The 16,111-nt window shown below is 44.4% G+C and overlaps 1 protein-coding gene across 1 annotated transcript; it reads left to right on the forward strand.

Annotated features, from left to right (window-relative positions):
• Positions 1-845: 845 nt before the first annotated feature.
• Positions 846-15,712, forward strand: LOC146340532 (nucleoplasmin-like). The gene is made up of 9 exons (XM_084808144.1): positions 846-872; positions 1,179-1,200; positions 3,471-3,559; positions 3,670-3,755; positions 6,106-6,225; positions 6,495-6,588; positions 10,266-10,462; positions 13,421-13,484; positions 15,647-15,712. The coding sequence occupies exons 2-8, from the start codon at positions 1,181-1,183 to the stop codon at positions 13,469-13,471; spliced, it is 657 nt and encodes a 218-aa protein (XP_084664270.1). The 5' UTR covers positions 846-872; positions 1,179-1,180; the 3' UTR covers positions 13,472-13,484; positions 15,647-15,712.
• The last annotated feature ends 399 nt before the right edge of the window (positions 15,713-16,111 follow it).

Below are 16,111 nucleotides of genomic sequence, written 5' to 3' on the forward strand. Positions count from 1 at the left end.
AAAGATACAGAAACCCTGTGTATCTGCTCACCTCACCCTTCCCCTGCAGCTCTGTGACAGGACAAGAAGCTGTGTCTTGCTGGCCTTCACTCTTAAGGGTACAGAAACCCTTCCCTCAGCCCCCAAATAAGCTTTTTCTTCCTGTTTTAGCAGTCCCACTGCAGTTTATGTTGCTTGCTACTGCTGCTCGTAAGTGGGTGGAGGATCATGGTCACAACTCTGCATCCAACAAATCCATTTCCAGAGTTTTATAACTCTCTCGCCTGTGTAGCCCAATCCTGGGGGTGTTGATTCAAAAGAAAGCCTCACTGTATTCAAACCTATGTACACATAACTGAGAGAAAGTCTCATTGAATTCACAGGCACTAAACAGGCATAGGCTTGGATTGTAAATTAGACTTTTGACAGTGCAAGCCTGTACCTGCCTACTCAGAAGTAAACCCTATTAGGTTCAGTAGGAGTTACTTGAAGGCTAGTGGTATAGGATTACAGCTTGATTCAGTATTAGGGTAGTAGCTATCATATGCTAATCATATTGTTGCACTGCCCTGAACTTGAATCTTCTCATTTAAAGAGCTTCTGATATTTTAAAGGGCTGTCCCTTAATTATGGAACTGATAATGACCATCTTTCTTATTCTGCTCTCTAAGGTGTACGTGATCTAAGTATCCCTAATTCTGGAAATATCTGTGATGCGGTGGGTTGGATCACCTGCTCTCTTTGGCAAAGGAGGATTGGTTCTCTTTAAGATCAACATTTTGGCTCTGGTTGGCCCAATTGGCCCAAGGGGTGGTGGTAAGCACTTGTTACCTTTGTATAAAGGGTGTGTCTTTAGGGCAGTCTTTGCTAGTGACATTTTTTTTTAAAGTTTGGTGAGTTATTTCATTTGTTAAGTGGCTTTGTCTTTTTTTGAGAACTAGCTAAGGGGGTGGGGGAGGAGATGTGAAACGATTTCATTTGTGTTTAGGGATAACAAGCTTGCAAATGACTTGCTATTTCTTTATTTAAAGCATGTTTACCCAAAGGAAACAGGACTGAAGGGGAAAACCAAACTTGGATGTTAGTTCTTATTTATAAGCTTTACTGGATCACAGGGCTGCATTCTAAGTATAATGGAAGGACTAATGCCTTCTCTCTCTCTCTCTCTCTCTCTCTCTCTCTCTCTCTCATAACCATAGGAATGCAGCTTGAGAGCCAAAGGTAGGGAGGCTGTCTACTGGAGCTACAGGGTATTTAAGGTGTAGGATGATTTCCTTTGAGAACCCTTAAGTGTACTTATTTTGTAGTGTGTTTTATTGAAGCAAATTTGTCCCAAGGAGGTGGTGTTTGGGATCTTATAGGTCTGTCTATAGGTAAGGTGCTCTTCAACCTGTTTTCCACATGATTATCATGAGGATAAAAGAAAAGCAGCTGTAGTTATCCTTTCTGAACTAGGACACTGAGGGTGACTTGGGATTAGAGACAGGATAAGTGTCACCCTTTCTCTCTCTCTCTCTCTCTCCCCTCCCCCCCCCCCCGGTCAAGGTGTGTAGTACTGGAGGCCAGCCAAGTTATTTTGGCATCTTAAGCAGAGAATTCCACATAGGCCTCTCCCCTTCCTGGTAGTAAAAATAAATACAACAGTAATAAATTAAATAGCTAACATTTTATCAAGAAATAACAGCTCCCTTCAGACAACCTCTTGAGGGATTACATTGAGTGTGTAGATGGAGCAGGGATGGATGATGTAAATTTGGCACTTGACTTAGCCCAGCTTGCAAGCTTTATTAAACTCTGATGATCTCTAGAACTCCATCAGTTTCGGGGCTTAGCAAAAGAAATTAGAAACAATAGCTGTATGTAGAATGCTTTTGTTATCTATAAGTCCTTGCATCTGTAAAGCTAGCTGCCTGTAAACTAAAGGATGGTTATGCTGCTTAGGGAAGTATTATTGGTTATTATAGTAAGCAATATGACTGAACTTTCAGGGGTCAAGGACTCAACTAAAGTACGGTAATACTTATTCCTTGTAAGCCGGGGATTTCTCTCTAGCCTTGGGAATGTTATTTATTTATTTACCGCCCAATAGCCGAAGCTCTTCTAAGAGTGGATAATACTTCTAAGAGTGGAGAAAAATGAGCCATTTCTTAAGAATGAACTGAGGGGCTGACAGAGAGAGATCTAGGAGTTACTTGTCTTCCAGTTGGCTGAAATAATGGATTTCTTGGAAATGACTGCAGTTTCCTTGCTTCCAATAGGCTCTGTTTTAGAAATAAAACCTCTTCACCATTACATTCATGCAAACAGAGGTAGTTCTTTTCACTGTAGTAAAACAGTCTGTGTGCCCCAGCTCTGCCACAGGAGGAGGGAAATTCCAGACAATTTGAAGTTCTATGTTACTAGATCTCATTGAATAAGATTTTCCTCTTCTCTCCTCCCATCCCCTCATTATAAGAAAAAAAAAAAAAGATATTCATGCTGCTCAAAAACAATGAGAAAATCCAGTTAAAACTGGCATTTAAGCTTCTGCCTGCTTAATGTCCTCCTCTTGGTGTATTCTGTGTTTATGATCTTCTAGTCTCCCTTTATCAATAAATTTCACTCTGCAAATCAAACAGTGAGAATCAAAAATGTACAGAAACAGAGAATCTCCCCTAATTAACTGTAATGGTGCAACATATTTTACTGTGCACCATCTGGGGGAAGTGGGAGAGTGTGTATCAGGTGTATAGAATGTAAAGCGTTCAGCTATTAACTCAGGAATCCTTCTCATGGACATAAAAAATACCACTGAATAAAACTGCACTAAGGCCCAAACTCCATGTGACATTAAATGCATCTTTGCATGTAACCTTCAGGCTTTTAAAAATGAAGATGGCACCAGATGGAGGTGGGGCTGAAAATGTAACAAGAAGTGGGAGTGCAGGGAGACTGCAGCAGGGAAGGAAAGGATTAAGCCCCCACCATGCCTCCCCTGAGCCTGTTCATTATGAGGCCCCCAGGTGGTGCAAGTTGTATTTGTACCCCCCCCCCCCGCAACTGCAAAAATACATTTTAGTATGACCTCTGATTTGCCTCTCAGACTTTGTTCTTGCAAAATATTTAAGCCACCTATTCAGATGGCTTTAAAGGGGGGTTAGCCTTCTCCTCCAGGTATTTATCAATGGCTACTAGTCTGGATGGCTATGTGCTACTTCCAGTATCAGAGGCAGTAAGCTTATGTACTCGCATTGCTGGGCAACATGGGCGGGAGGGTGCTGTTGCACTTGTGTCCTGCTTGTGGGTTTCCCGTGGGCAGCTGGTTAGCCACTGTGTGAACAGAATGCTGGACTAGATGGACCTGTGGTCTGATCCAGCATGGCTCTTTTCATGTTCTTAACTGAAAATGCCAAGGGAGGGTGGTGCCTCTTAAATGTCTTATACCCAAGTTGTGAGCTTTAACTGGTCCTTGTTAGAAACATACATATTTCATGATGTACCTTTCTTCTTAGAGCCTTTCTTCTTGGAGCAATGGCCCTGGAAGGCAGCTCTGCCACCAATGAAAGCTGCCAGTCAGACAAGCCTGTCTGTCTAATCTGGGGTAAGAAAAGTCTTCTCTTGGGTGTGCTTAATGGAGCATCTGCTCTAAGCAACTGTCTGGAGAGGGAGAGATAGACACACAGCTTCCTGACTCCTGCTTTACATATACAGGGTGTCAGCTAAATGGTGAGAATCCATCCTACACTTTTGACATCCCAGAGGAGTGGTCCTATGAACAGCAGCTGGCTCTGAGAACGGTACGTGACTGGTTAATCTTTTCTGATAAAGTGATGGGGCACCTATCAGGTTTTGTGTGTGTTTCAGAGAGAGATTCTCCAGCACTGTGTTAAGTATAGGGCAGTTTTCTGTAACCTGATACCTTCCGGATGCTTTGGACTACAGTTCCTGTTATCCCTTAGATCTACTGGGGCTGATGGATATTGTAGTCCCAAACATCATCATCATCATCATCACCACTCTAGTTTTGTATGCTGCTTTACCAAAAAATGTGCCCGAAGTGCCTCATCCTGACCCAAGAACAGCAATACAAAAATAAGAATGCATATCAGGACATTAACTGGAGTGATACATCATTACAATAACAACCCAAACAATTGGTTTCACTAATATTAACATAACATTTTAAATCATAGAATCATAGAATAGTAGGGTTGGAAGGGGCCTACAAGGCCATCGAGTCCAAACCCCTGCTCAATGCAGGAATCCAGGTGAGAGCATCCCTGATAGATGGCTGTCCAGCCTCGTCATGAATGCCTCCAGTGTGGGAGAGCCCACCGCCTCCCTAGGTAATTGGTTCCATTGTCGTATTGCTCTAACCGTCACGACGTTTTTCCTGATGTTCAGCCGGAATCTGGCTTCCTGTAACCTGAGCCCATTATCCCGTGTCCTGCACTCTGGGATGATCAAGAAGAGATCCTGGCCTTCTTCTCTGTGACAACCTTTCAAGGACTTGAAGAGTGCTATCCTATCTCCCCTCAGTCTTCTCTTCTGAAGGCTAAACATGCCCAGTTCTTTTCAGGCTCTCTTCATAGGGCTTTGTTTCCAGTAAATTAATGACAAGAGAGGCAATCTCAGCCATTAAGACATGATATTGATCTATATTTATTAGTAGTGCATAAGCCAAAGACAAATATAGCAAACCTTTCTAGGCATTAACAAACACACAGCCAATAACTACTTCCCCCTCAAATGCCAAATGCAGGAAATAGCAACCAGGTTTCTTAAAACCTGCAGCCACAGCTCTCTCCCATGCCTCACACTCCCATTCTGGTGCAGTTTATTTATTTTTATTTATTATTTATTATTAAATTTATTAATCGCCCATCTGGCTGGTCACCCAGCCACTCTGGGCGATGTACAACATACAATAAAAACAGTTTAAAACAATAAAGTTCTACAATAAAAACATTTTCTAAAATACCCTAACCCACCCCAAATGCCTGCCTGAACAACAACGTTTTTAATGCACGATGGAAGCTCATTAAAGAGGGGGCATGACGGAGTTCCCTAGGGAGGGAGTTCCACAGAGTGGGGGCCACCACAGAAAAGGCCCTCTCCCTCGTCCCCACCAGTCTAGCTGTCCTGGCTGATGGGACAGAGGGAAGGCCATCCGAGGCTGATCTTGTTAAGCGGCCTGTCTGGTGCTGCTGGAGGCGCTCCTCAAGATAGGCTGGGCCGGAACCATATAGGGTTTTAAAGGTCAAAACCAACACCTTGAATTTGGCCCGGAAAACAACTGATAAGCAGTGCAACTCCTTCAGCACTGGAGTGATGTGATCTCGCCGGCGGCTGCCTTTAATCAGGCGAGCCGCCACGTTCTTAGCATTTCAGCAGAGACAAGGAGAGTGGGGAGGTGATGTTTAGTCTCTGTGCTCTGGATGTCCCTGCTACTTCCAGAGGGCCTGTGGAGACTGCAGAGTAACACCAGCTACTCTGGAGACCAGAAGGTACTATGTCGAAGAACACAGAGGGCACCATGTTGAAGAAGGCTGGTACAGAGAAAGGGAAGCCTCTTAACCAGGACAGAGTTGACCTTGGCTTCTGGGGACTCTTTGGCAACTTGGCATAGGGGTGGAGAGCAGAGGCACAAATTAAGAACCTGCCTTGTAGAGTCCCTTGTATACAAGGGGCTCTAGAATGTTCTCTCATTTGGTGCAGCTCTTAGCAATGCCAGAGTCTGATGGTCCTTCCTACTTTGGAGTGACCCAGGCCCAGCCTGAACAAAGGTCATGCAATATTGCAGCTTATTTTGGCCTGGCTATGTTGGAGAGGCTGTCTGTTGATTTAGGAAATGCTGAAGTAGGGGAAGATGTGACGATTAGCTAGACGATGGAGTGGTGGAAAGCTCAGTCTCAGTTGGGAAGATCCATTTCCTGTTTCTCACAGCTGTTGTCCGTATCCTTCAGCACTTCTAGAAGTTCTGATGGCTAGAATCCATTTTATAGCTAAAATGAAGGCACCTCTTGGCTAGATGGTAGAATTGCCAGGCATCCTACTGATGGATCTCCACACCACTCTACATTCAAAAATGGTGGTCTTGCTAGGATTGCTTTTGAGGCCTTGATGGCTTTGACCTTCTCTCCAAAGATCTGCCTAGGGGCAAATGCCAAGGATGAATTCAACATTGTGGAGATCATACCTCCAAGGGATAGCAAGGAATGGACTCCAGTGCACATAGCAACCTTGAAACTTTCTGTGCTTCCAATGGTGAGTGTCTTTATTTACAACAGTCTCATTAGGGCATTCAGAGTTATCTCTGCCTCGAAGACCTTCTACCTTGCTTCATCATGCTGTTTGAGCTTCCCAAAACATTTGACTGGTGATGCTCAGCTAGACAGGGCCTTGGTCTGCTTCAGCACAGGCCATAATAGGCTTTGTGAGCCAATCTGCCAAATCAGTATAGAAGTTGATATAATTATTACTTAGAACAGAATGTGTGGGGTGCATGTCTCAGAACATGAACTTTTTCTCCCCAGGCTACTTTAGCAGGGCTTGATCTGACTCCCCCCGTCACATTCAGGCTAAAATCAGGGTCTGGACCAGTCTTCCTTGCTGGGCAACATGTAACAGGTAAGGTCCAAAGTATGTGATTCTGATGAAACAATCCAAAGTTGAACTCGGGATCTGCCGAGCGTGACACCTGGCAAATCCTGGGTTTGTTGCCAAAGACTCCAATGGAATCTGTTTTTCTTTTCATGTAACCTATGGACGCACATTTGGCTGGTTGCTTAGCTTGTATCTATGGCTGTTTCAACATGGTGACCTGAAGATGAGTTTATATACAAGGTCATTCATTTAGCCCAGACTGGATGCAGACAGAACTGCAAAATCCTAGCAAACGGCTAGTTCACACATGTCAATGTCTGGACTGATCAAAACAGTTCGTTCTCTCTCTCTCTCTCTCTCTCTCTCTCTATATATATATATATATATATATATAAAATGCCACCTCAGATTCAGTGCTTCTAGGAGGCTTGGTTCAGAGAAGTAAAGGAGTCATAAAGTAATATGCACATATGTGTGAATCTGCCTGAACTTTCATGGAGCATGGACACTCTACACAAGAATGCATTGAAAACCAGTTGCTAGGCAGGTAGGGTATGCCAAAGGCTGGCTAGCATTTGTAATGGAGATAACTAATTAGTATTAAGTGATCCTTCCCTGAGGGCATATTATCAAGAAATGAGAGATGTCACTGCAGTTGTACCCATTGCCAACATCCTGTTGGCAGTAGTTGCGGTAAAGCATACATTGATCAGCCATTTCCCTCTCTGGGCCAGCCCGCCAACTGGACAAGATTATTTTATTTGTAAATGTTGTTACACTTTTATCCCACCCCTTTTCTTCTTTGCAAGGAACCCAAGATGGCTCACATGGTGGTCCTCCTCTCCATTTTATCCTCACAACAACCCTGTGAGGTAGGTTAGGCTGAGAGTTGGTGTCTGGCCCAAAGTTATCCAGTGAGCTTTCTGGCCAAGTGGGGACTAGAACCTGGATCTCCTGAGTCCCAGTCCAAAACTCTAACCACTACATCACAAGGGCAAGTCTTCATTTCTGAAGCAATGGAGAATCTGGTATCCCTAAAGCAGAGGCAGGGAACCTCTTTTTTGTTGGGGAGCACATGCTGGGAGTGTGTGGAGCTGAAGACAACAATGGGTGGGGCCAGAGCCAAATGTGAGTGGGCCGGAGCCAAATCTCTCTCCCCCTGTCTTTCTTCCCACCCAGCAGGATGCTGGGGGAGGGACAGATTGCTCTTGCCAGAGGTCTGCACTGATTCATTTCATCTGTTACATTTTCTACAGCCCAATAGCCAAAGCTCTCTGTGTGGTTTACAAAGATTACTTGTGGAGGACTTTTGAAATTAAGTGAAGGGCTGGATGTAGGATAGAACTACAAGCAGCCAACCTCTGGGTGCTTCCAGACAACACATTTATGGTGCCATGATTGCCGTGCCTTATTCACAGAATTTATGTGATGATGGTATCTTCCACTCATAGCCCTCCTGTGTTTCCCCATCACTTCCATCTTTCTCGTTACTGCAGAAAATCTGTTAAGGAAAGAGATGGAATTTCTGATTGATGCCTTCTGATTATTAGCAGTAGGAGCTGTCTGTTTGGAAACTCCCTAAGAGAATATCCCCCCAAATAGGGCAACCATGTGGCTAGCTCCTGGTGATCACCCATCTGTGCTACTGCTTACCAAGATGGCTGATCCAGCTTACGACAGAGGTTCATATTTATTTGTTAAATGCATACCCCACCTCTCCAGAGTTTATTCAGCTAGCGCAGCACTGGGCAACATCTGGACCTCCAGATGTTTTGACTTAAAACTCCCATCATCACTCACCATTGGCTATGCTGTCTAGGGCTGATTGGAGCTGAAAACATCAGGAGGACCACAAGAAGTTGCCCACCCTGAATTGGGGAAGGCAGAATCTTGTACCTAAAGGAGGCAGAGTCTGGAACCTGCTAACATGAACAACTAACAGCCTTGGGTAGGCATGGACCTCTACAATCTTTTCAGAAAACTATGAATTACAGGTCGTTTTATCCTCCATGCTCTAATCGTGTTGGTTTGAAGAACATATCTACTGTAGGCAGTCCTGATCAGACATAAGTGCTCCAAATTTGACTGTGTTGGGTGAGTCACAGATGCTGCTTCTCAAACCCATATAAACTTGCATGGGTTTTGACCCTTCTAATCTAGGGTTGTAAAACCTGCCTTTGGCCACATTTCCTTGGGGGGAATGACAAATCTGTTGGCCACATGCCAGAGGTAGGCATGGGACAGAGCTGGTGGTGGTCATCAGGACCACCCCTTTCTCGCTCTTTCACCCCAAATCAATTTTTCCCTCCACAAAGAGCTTCATCCACCCAGATCTTCTATTAATTGATTCTCCCAAAATTAGTACTCTACCCAGAAATCATCCCAAATCATCCCCCACTCCAATCATAACCCTTTCAGACCTAGAAACAGGGATCAGTCTTTGAACTTCTGAAGCAAGGTAGGAAGGAGGTGGTGTGTGTGTGTGGGGGGGGTGGGGGGTGGGCGGGCGGCGGCACCTGCTCCTGACCCAGTATGGGAATGAAACAGGTCGCCAGTGTAAGTACATATCACTCTGTCCTTGCTCTGGCAGCTCATTTGACTTCTCTGCTGGGTGTGTGGAGAGGCTTTTCTTCCTCCCTGCCCACAAGAGAAACACAGATAATAGGTCTGAGGATGGTATGCTGAGGCCTGGTTGGTTTGTCACCTCTGTTATAATGTCTGGAAATGTGAATTGAATGACTGATCTGGCAAAGAAGAATATGATTATGGGCTGGAACTGTGGGTGAATAAGGGCTGGGACAAAAAACCATGAGGACTAGAAACCAGCTTTCAAAAATGAATTAGGATTGGCAGGAGTGGTTCTTCTGTGGCATGTACTGATTTTAAGAAGTGGGTTCTGTGTGTGGAGAACTGCAGCTGAAGTTTACATATCAACAAGAAATGCATGCTTACTGAGGTTGCTTTCAGACAAGGCTTTTATTCTGTAATCGCCCTGCCTCATTCATGGATTTTTATGGTGAGGGTGAGACGGCATGACCTTCCATTCATAACCGTCCAATTTTTTCCCATCACTACCTTCTTTTTTTCTTACCATGGAAAATAAGTTAAAGAAAAGATAGAACAGCTGCATGCTGCCTTTTAATCATTAGCACTAGGACCCCTCCATCTGGAATTACCCTATATTCACACAATTTATGAGAGCCAGTGTGGTGTAGTAGTGAGACTGTTGGACTGGGAGCTGGGAGATCCGGGTTCTAGTCCCGACTCAGCCATGGAAGCTCACTGGGTGACTTTGGGCCAGTCACAGGCTCTCAGCCCAACCTACCTCGCAGGGTTGTTGTCATGAGGATAAAATGGAGAGGAGGAGGATAATGTAAGCCACCTTGGGTTCCTTGCAAGAGGAAAAAAGGTGGGATATAAATGCAATAAATAAATAAATATGTTCATTTATTATTTCATTTGTACCCAGCCTTACTACAAAAAAATGGCACCCAAGTTGGCTAGTTTGCATTTAGTTTGCCCTGATTCAAATTGGCTTTGATGAACCTTCCTGCATTGAGCAGGGGGTTGGACTCGAAGGTGTTATAGGCCCCTTACAACCCTACTTATTCTGATTCTGTTATTCTACTTGGCTCATGTACCTGTGGCTCACATTCCTAGTAGTTTTTTTACAGCTTCATGAGCCACCTCTTATCTTTCAGTTGGCTTGCGCTGGAATGGGGATGATCATCACGAAGAGGAAGAATCGTCCTCACAACCACCATCCTCACAGGAAGATGAAGAGGTGGAAAGCTCTTCCAAGGAAGAGTCTCCTGTAAAACCTGCCAAGCATCCATCCAGCAAGCGTGTATTTGCAGCCAAGAAGGATCATGAGCAGTCTGCTCAGGAGCAATCCCTGGTAAAGCTAGGAAGAATGGATAGGAAGAAGCCTCATCTATTAGAAACTGGAACTTACTGCATTTTTTCTCTCTGACTTCTGTCTGTCTTCCGAAAGGACTCCAGGTGGTGACAGAGAACTGCTTAGCTTCAGCAAAGTGTCTGCATCATGTGGCTTTTGAACAGGGCTGATACCAAGTTTTGCAGGACCCTTAGCATCCTTCCTGGGTTGGGCTCTGCAGTGACATCCTTCCCTCTCCTTGAAGGTAGCAGGCGAATACAGCAGAAGCACCAAAGAAAAAAGCTGGTCTAGCCAGCAAATGCTGCTGCCCACCATTATAATCCTCCCACAATGCTTCTGAGCCCCAGTCTAATATTGCTCTATGCTGGGGCCCCAGGGGCATTGTTGGGAAATCGCAGTGGCAGGTGCCAGCCACAACCATTGGCATCTCCTTTGGAAGGGATTACTGGGCATAGATTGCTAGGGATGAGTGAGAATTTGATTCAGTTTATTTATGGAAAAGAACTTACCATAATTCTTTGGAACTCCCTGCCCCTGGAGGTCAAGCAGGCACCAACGCTGCATTGCTTCCAGCACCTCCTGACAATTCTGCTCTGGGAAGCATTCCTTAAATGAGCAGCCACAATTTTTATTGGCATTCTGTTTTTAATAATTTTAATATGGTCTCTTAATCTTTTATCTCTCTCTTTTTTTTTTTTTTACTATTGTACCTCTTATGTTCACTGCTGCAGAATCTGGTTTAGGTGGGGAGCAGTATACAAATGTTGTAAATAATACATAATAAGTCATAAATTTCTTTATGGGACAGACAGAACTTCAGGGATGGGTGAATTTGGTGTTTTTGCTTTTTCCAGCTTTTGAATTTTATAGTTCTCAAGTTCTTTCTCTCCAGAATATGAAGAGCTTTGTGAATTTTGTTAAATACTCTTCAAAACGAACTGAAACAAAAACTCATGCATTTTCACCAGCCAAACTCAGTAGGTACAGCTATTCCTGGCGTGACCATGATGTACCTGCCTGCCATACAGCCATTAAAGATGAGGAACCTGACCGAAAAACAGAGATAGCAAGTCTAACTAAGCATTAATATGGTGGAATACACAGATATTCAAACCCAGACTTTTAAGAGCGAAACACTCAAACCTGGATGGACAAATCTGCCAGTTTTGGTTTATCTCACATTAAAATAAAATCTCAAGTTTGTTTTTGACCCAAGTATGGAGAACCTTGAGAACTCTTGAGATTTTTGGTAAATTCCTATCAAAATCAAGCAAATGAAATTCTCACCCATCCCTACTTAAGTTTTTTTTAAAAAAAATGAATGTGGGAGAAAGTGAAATGGACAGATTTGTCCATCTCTACAGATAGCTATGGCCAGCATTTTGAGCTGGCAGAAGGGGAAGGCAGTGGCCCCTTTGAGGGCTTGAGCCATTGCAACTGCCCAATGATCCAGATGCTGCACCTGTTTTAGACCATGTTTTTTTGTGGGTCTGGCTGGCTTTCTGGTGGAGCAAAAATGTCATGAAGAAACTACCCATCAATTTTTTTTTCTCCCCCTCTCACAGTACTAGAACCCTGAGTCATCCCATGAAGCTGATTGATTAGGAGGAGATTCAGGACAGATAAAAGGAAGTATTTGTTCGCACAGCACATAGTTAAACTATGGAATTCACTGCCACAAGGTGTAGTGATGGCCACCAACTTGGATGGCTTTAAAAGGGTGTTGGACAAATTCATGGAGTCTAAAGCTATCAGTGGCTACTAGTCTTGATGGCTATATGCTACCTCCAGTATCAGAGGGACTTTGCCTATGTACATCAGTTACTGGGGAACATGGGCAAGATGGTGCTTTTGCACTTGTCTCCTGCTAGTGGTTTCCTGGTTGACAGCTGGTTGGCCGCTTTGTGAACAGAATGCTGGACTAGATGGACCCTTGGTCTGATCCAGCATGGTTCATCTTATGTTCTTAAACCGAGATTCATGCTCTGCTTTTGACCTACCAGTATATCTAAAAACAGACCAGTTAGAATAGATAGGCTGCTAGTCTGACCCAGCAAGCTCCTCTGGGTTCTTTTCAAAACCCAATCCATAGTTTGGGAATCAAGGGTACATCAACAGTGTGGGTAGTATCCAATGTTAGTCCTATGTAGAGTAGACCCATTGAAATGAATTAGACTTTTGATGAACTTAAATTGCATTCATTTCAATGGGTCTACTCTACATAGCACTAACATTAGATGCTACCCTGTAGTCCAAAGCAGGTGTAATAAGAGCCCTGAGGACTTAATTTTATGAAGGGCAATGGGGTAGTGGTACTGGGTTTATAAGCAGAATTCTCCGCACCATCCTGAAGCTGCAATTCCCTAGATTCTTTGGTGGGAGGAAGGAGAACACATGATTGTTAAGCTGGTAAAAGCAATATGTCTTGTGTTGTAGGTAAGCCCAAACTCATTTCCCTTCTCAGCATCTTTAGAAGAGTATATATGCCTGTCTATATAACCTGGGTGTTATATCCACTTCATGGGCACAATATTGAAAATAGTGGATATGGAGATTGTTTTTTTCTTGGGGTTTGGATAATCATCCCCCAGCCTGTTGAAGATTGCAAGTTACAACAAACTAGCTATCTAGTATCTACCAATAGGCCAAACTGTTCTATAATAATTTGCATGTAGAGTTTTATGGGGTGGTGGTGTTGTGTCATGTCAAACTTGCAACATCTTTGGTCTAAAAATGGCTGAATTACATGGACAGAACAACTGTAAAGTGTTTTGGTGTGAGTGGTGGCAGCAAGGGCAGATCCAAGACTTGGTTGCCCCAAAGACTCTGCCCTGAAGGACTCAAGAGATCTATCCCAGGGCATCCCAACAATACCTTTATTGTTGCTCCTAAAATATGCTATCATAGTGTGTATCTCTATGTCCATGCAAATATGATCTGTTTAACTTGGTTCTACAGGGGAAAAGAACAAGAAGAGGGAGGAAACTGAAGGGAGAACTAAGGATATGAGCTCTGATGGCAGGTGAGGTAGAAGTGGCCTCCTTAACATGGTTTTATGAAGGAAGAAATCTCAGGACATCTTGTACAAACACAGTTTTCATTCTCTTAAAAGCAAAACAAGCTAGCTAGAATATGGGTGGAGGACCTCTCTAAGGCAGTAGCAACAGAACAGGACTTGCAATATGGAAGTGTCTGATCCCTCTTAGTTTCTGGCCTAGTGGGGTCCTTCTCTCTGGACTTGTTGGACTCCAATAGCCCCTCCTTTACTTCATAGTAGTGTTGCAGCTTTTCCAAACACGCCTGTTCTCTATGTTACTAATGTAATACTGTAAAATTGGAACTGCTAAGGTGTATTGTAGGGATGCAGAACCTCTCTTCAACATGAGGGCTGAATTCCATGTCAGAGAAGCTCCCAGGGGGTGCATTCCAGTGCGGTGTGGAGGCAAAGGGAGGGGGGATATCTGCATATTGTAGCTTCAAGCGCTTACTGCCGGTAGTAGCTAAGCCTTGGGAGAGGAATTTCAACCTTTGACAATGGGGGAAAAATAGCATAAAAGCTGGGGAATCACCAGACAATTAATAGCTGGAGAAAGGGAGTGGGGCCAGTGGAAGGGTGTGTGTGGCCATCTGGGCAACTCCAGGTGGCCAGATTTGGCCTCTGGTCCTGTACCCCTGGTGTAGCAAGTAAGGACAGGAAAGGAAGGGAAGGATAGGTGATCTGGCATGGACTGTACATATTCTGCTTGGTGGCTAATGGCTTAGATGGGCAAGGAAGTATTTGACTTCTGGGACTGCTCTCGGTAGTAGCTGTGGAGGCTGGTGGCTCCAATTTTGGTGGGGCTGTAATACCATTCTGGGTTTCACCAGCCAGATCTCTAAAGGAGCTATCCAAGGTGCTGAACCCATTTGCGGGCTAGAGTTCAGCACCTTGGATAGCTCCTTTAGAGTTCTGGCTGGTTCTGATTGAAACTCAGGATGGAATCACAGCCCCACCCACTCATAAGATCCATTCAAGGGAAAATTCAAAACACAAATAATAGAACACAGAGATACAATTCCTGGGATTAATGTTCCTAAACTGCAGGGATCCTCTCCATAGCTGAACTGAACCCCCACTTAACAATGCCATTCCAGACTTAACCTGCAAGACTGCATTACTTGAGATGAGTTGTTGGTTAGGTGTCATTCCTTACAGCCATGACACACTTGCACATGTCTCCTTTGCTTGTATTCTTGCACATTAGTGTTTGATGTACATGCTCTCTAGTTCTACAACATGACATTAATATAAATTAAGCTCGACCTTCCTTCAAAGTACAGAGAGTGGTGCACGTGTTCTATCCACTTACCCTAAAAACTCTGTGAGATACTTACTAGGTGATCTTGGGCCAGTTACTAAGTTTTCAAAAAAGCAAAGGTAGCTGAGTTGACCCTAAGGAAGATTCTAAAATTCTTATTGTAATATCTTTATTAGGCCAACCCAAAGGCTGAGAAGAGTTTTGAACCCAGGTATCCCTAGACCCAGTCAAACATGCTAGCTACTACACTGGCACTCAGTACTGCCAGGGTGCAAGCTTGGAATACCTTGTATCACAGTGTATTGAGATGCCACAGGACTCTAGAGTGCAATTCTATGCATGTTAAGATGGGAAAAAAGTCCTACAACTCCAGCATTCCCCAGCCAGCCATGCAGGAGTTGTAAGACTTTTTTCCCCCTGTCTCATCATACATAGGATTGCACCCTTAATTTCATTTCACTATATTGTGCTTGGGTCAAACCAAACATCTTCTCTGAAGAGTTGGGGTGGGTGGCTCTTGTTGGTATCTTCCCAGGGCATTAATGCTTTTGTCACAGGCATGGGTGTGCCTTTCCTGGAAAAGGAGCAGATGCTGAGTGACTACTCTTTCCAAATCCAAGAGTTTTTGCTTAATGTATACTTGAGAAGCTGGTTGAACCAAAATCTTTCCCCTCTCTGGCAAGAAGAGACCCACCCAGATACTGCAAGATCCTTCCTTGTAAATCCATGAGTTTTTGGAACCTTGATGCATGCCCGAGGGCCCCCTTTCTGGCACAGAGATGAGCATGATTCCTAATGCCGAGGAAGAGGTTTGTAAAGCTTCCTGTACCTCAAACGCATGTCTTTGTTCTGGAAAATCCTAACTGTTGCTTTTCCTCTCTTGCAGAAACTGTCACAAAAGAGCTGGATCGACTTAGTGCTGTTTGAAAGGAATAAAATGTGTATATTCCCTACTCTTGAGTCTGTCCGGTTGAAATCTGCCCGCTGTAGCACATTAAGGATGTAATCCTAGCCAGATGCCCATCAGCCTCTGAACTTAGAGGCTGATGGGCATCCTTTGCAGAGTGGGAAGGCCTGGACACAGTTGTCACCTCTGTGCATCTCCCACTCTGCATTTTGCTAGATGGGCAACTAGGTAGGGCTCTGTGAAGAGGGAGGGAAGGAGGCTGGGGTGGGCTGAGTGTAGCTCATATCCCTGCTTCCCCAGTCTCCTCTCACGCCACAGAACTGCCCCCTTTCCCTCCACCCCGAGGTTGCTTTTGAGAGCTTGGAGTGGTAGCCAGCATGGTTCTGTCCGTGGGAGCTGCAAAGGGGAGGGGGCAGGGAGCTTGGACTCCTGGGACCAAGGCCT

Source organism: Heloderma suspectum, chromosome 6 (assembly GCF_057233095.1).
Source record: "Heloderma suspectum isolate Gila_16-S chromosome 6, 16-S_ref, whole genome shotgun sequence".
Classification (NCBI taxonomy): Eukaryota; Metazoa; Chordata; class Lepidosauria; order Squamata; family Helodermatidae; genus Heloderma; species Heloderma suspectum.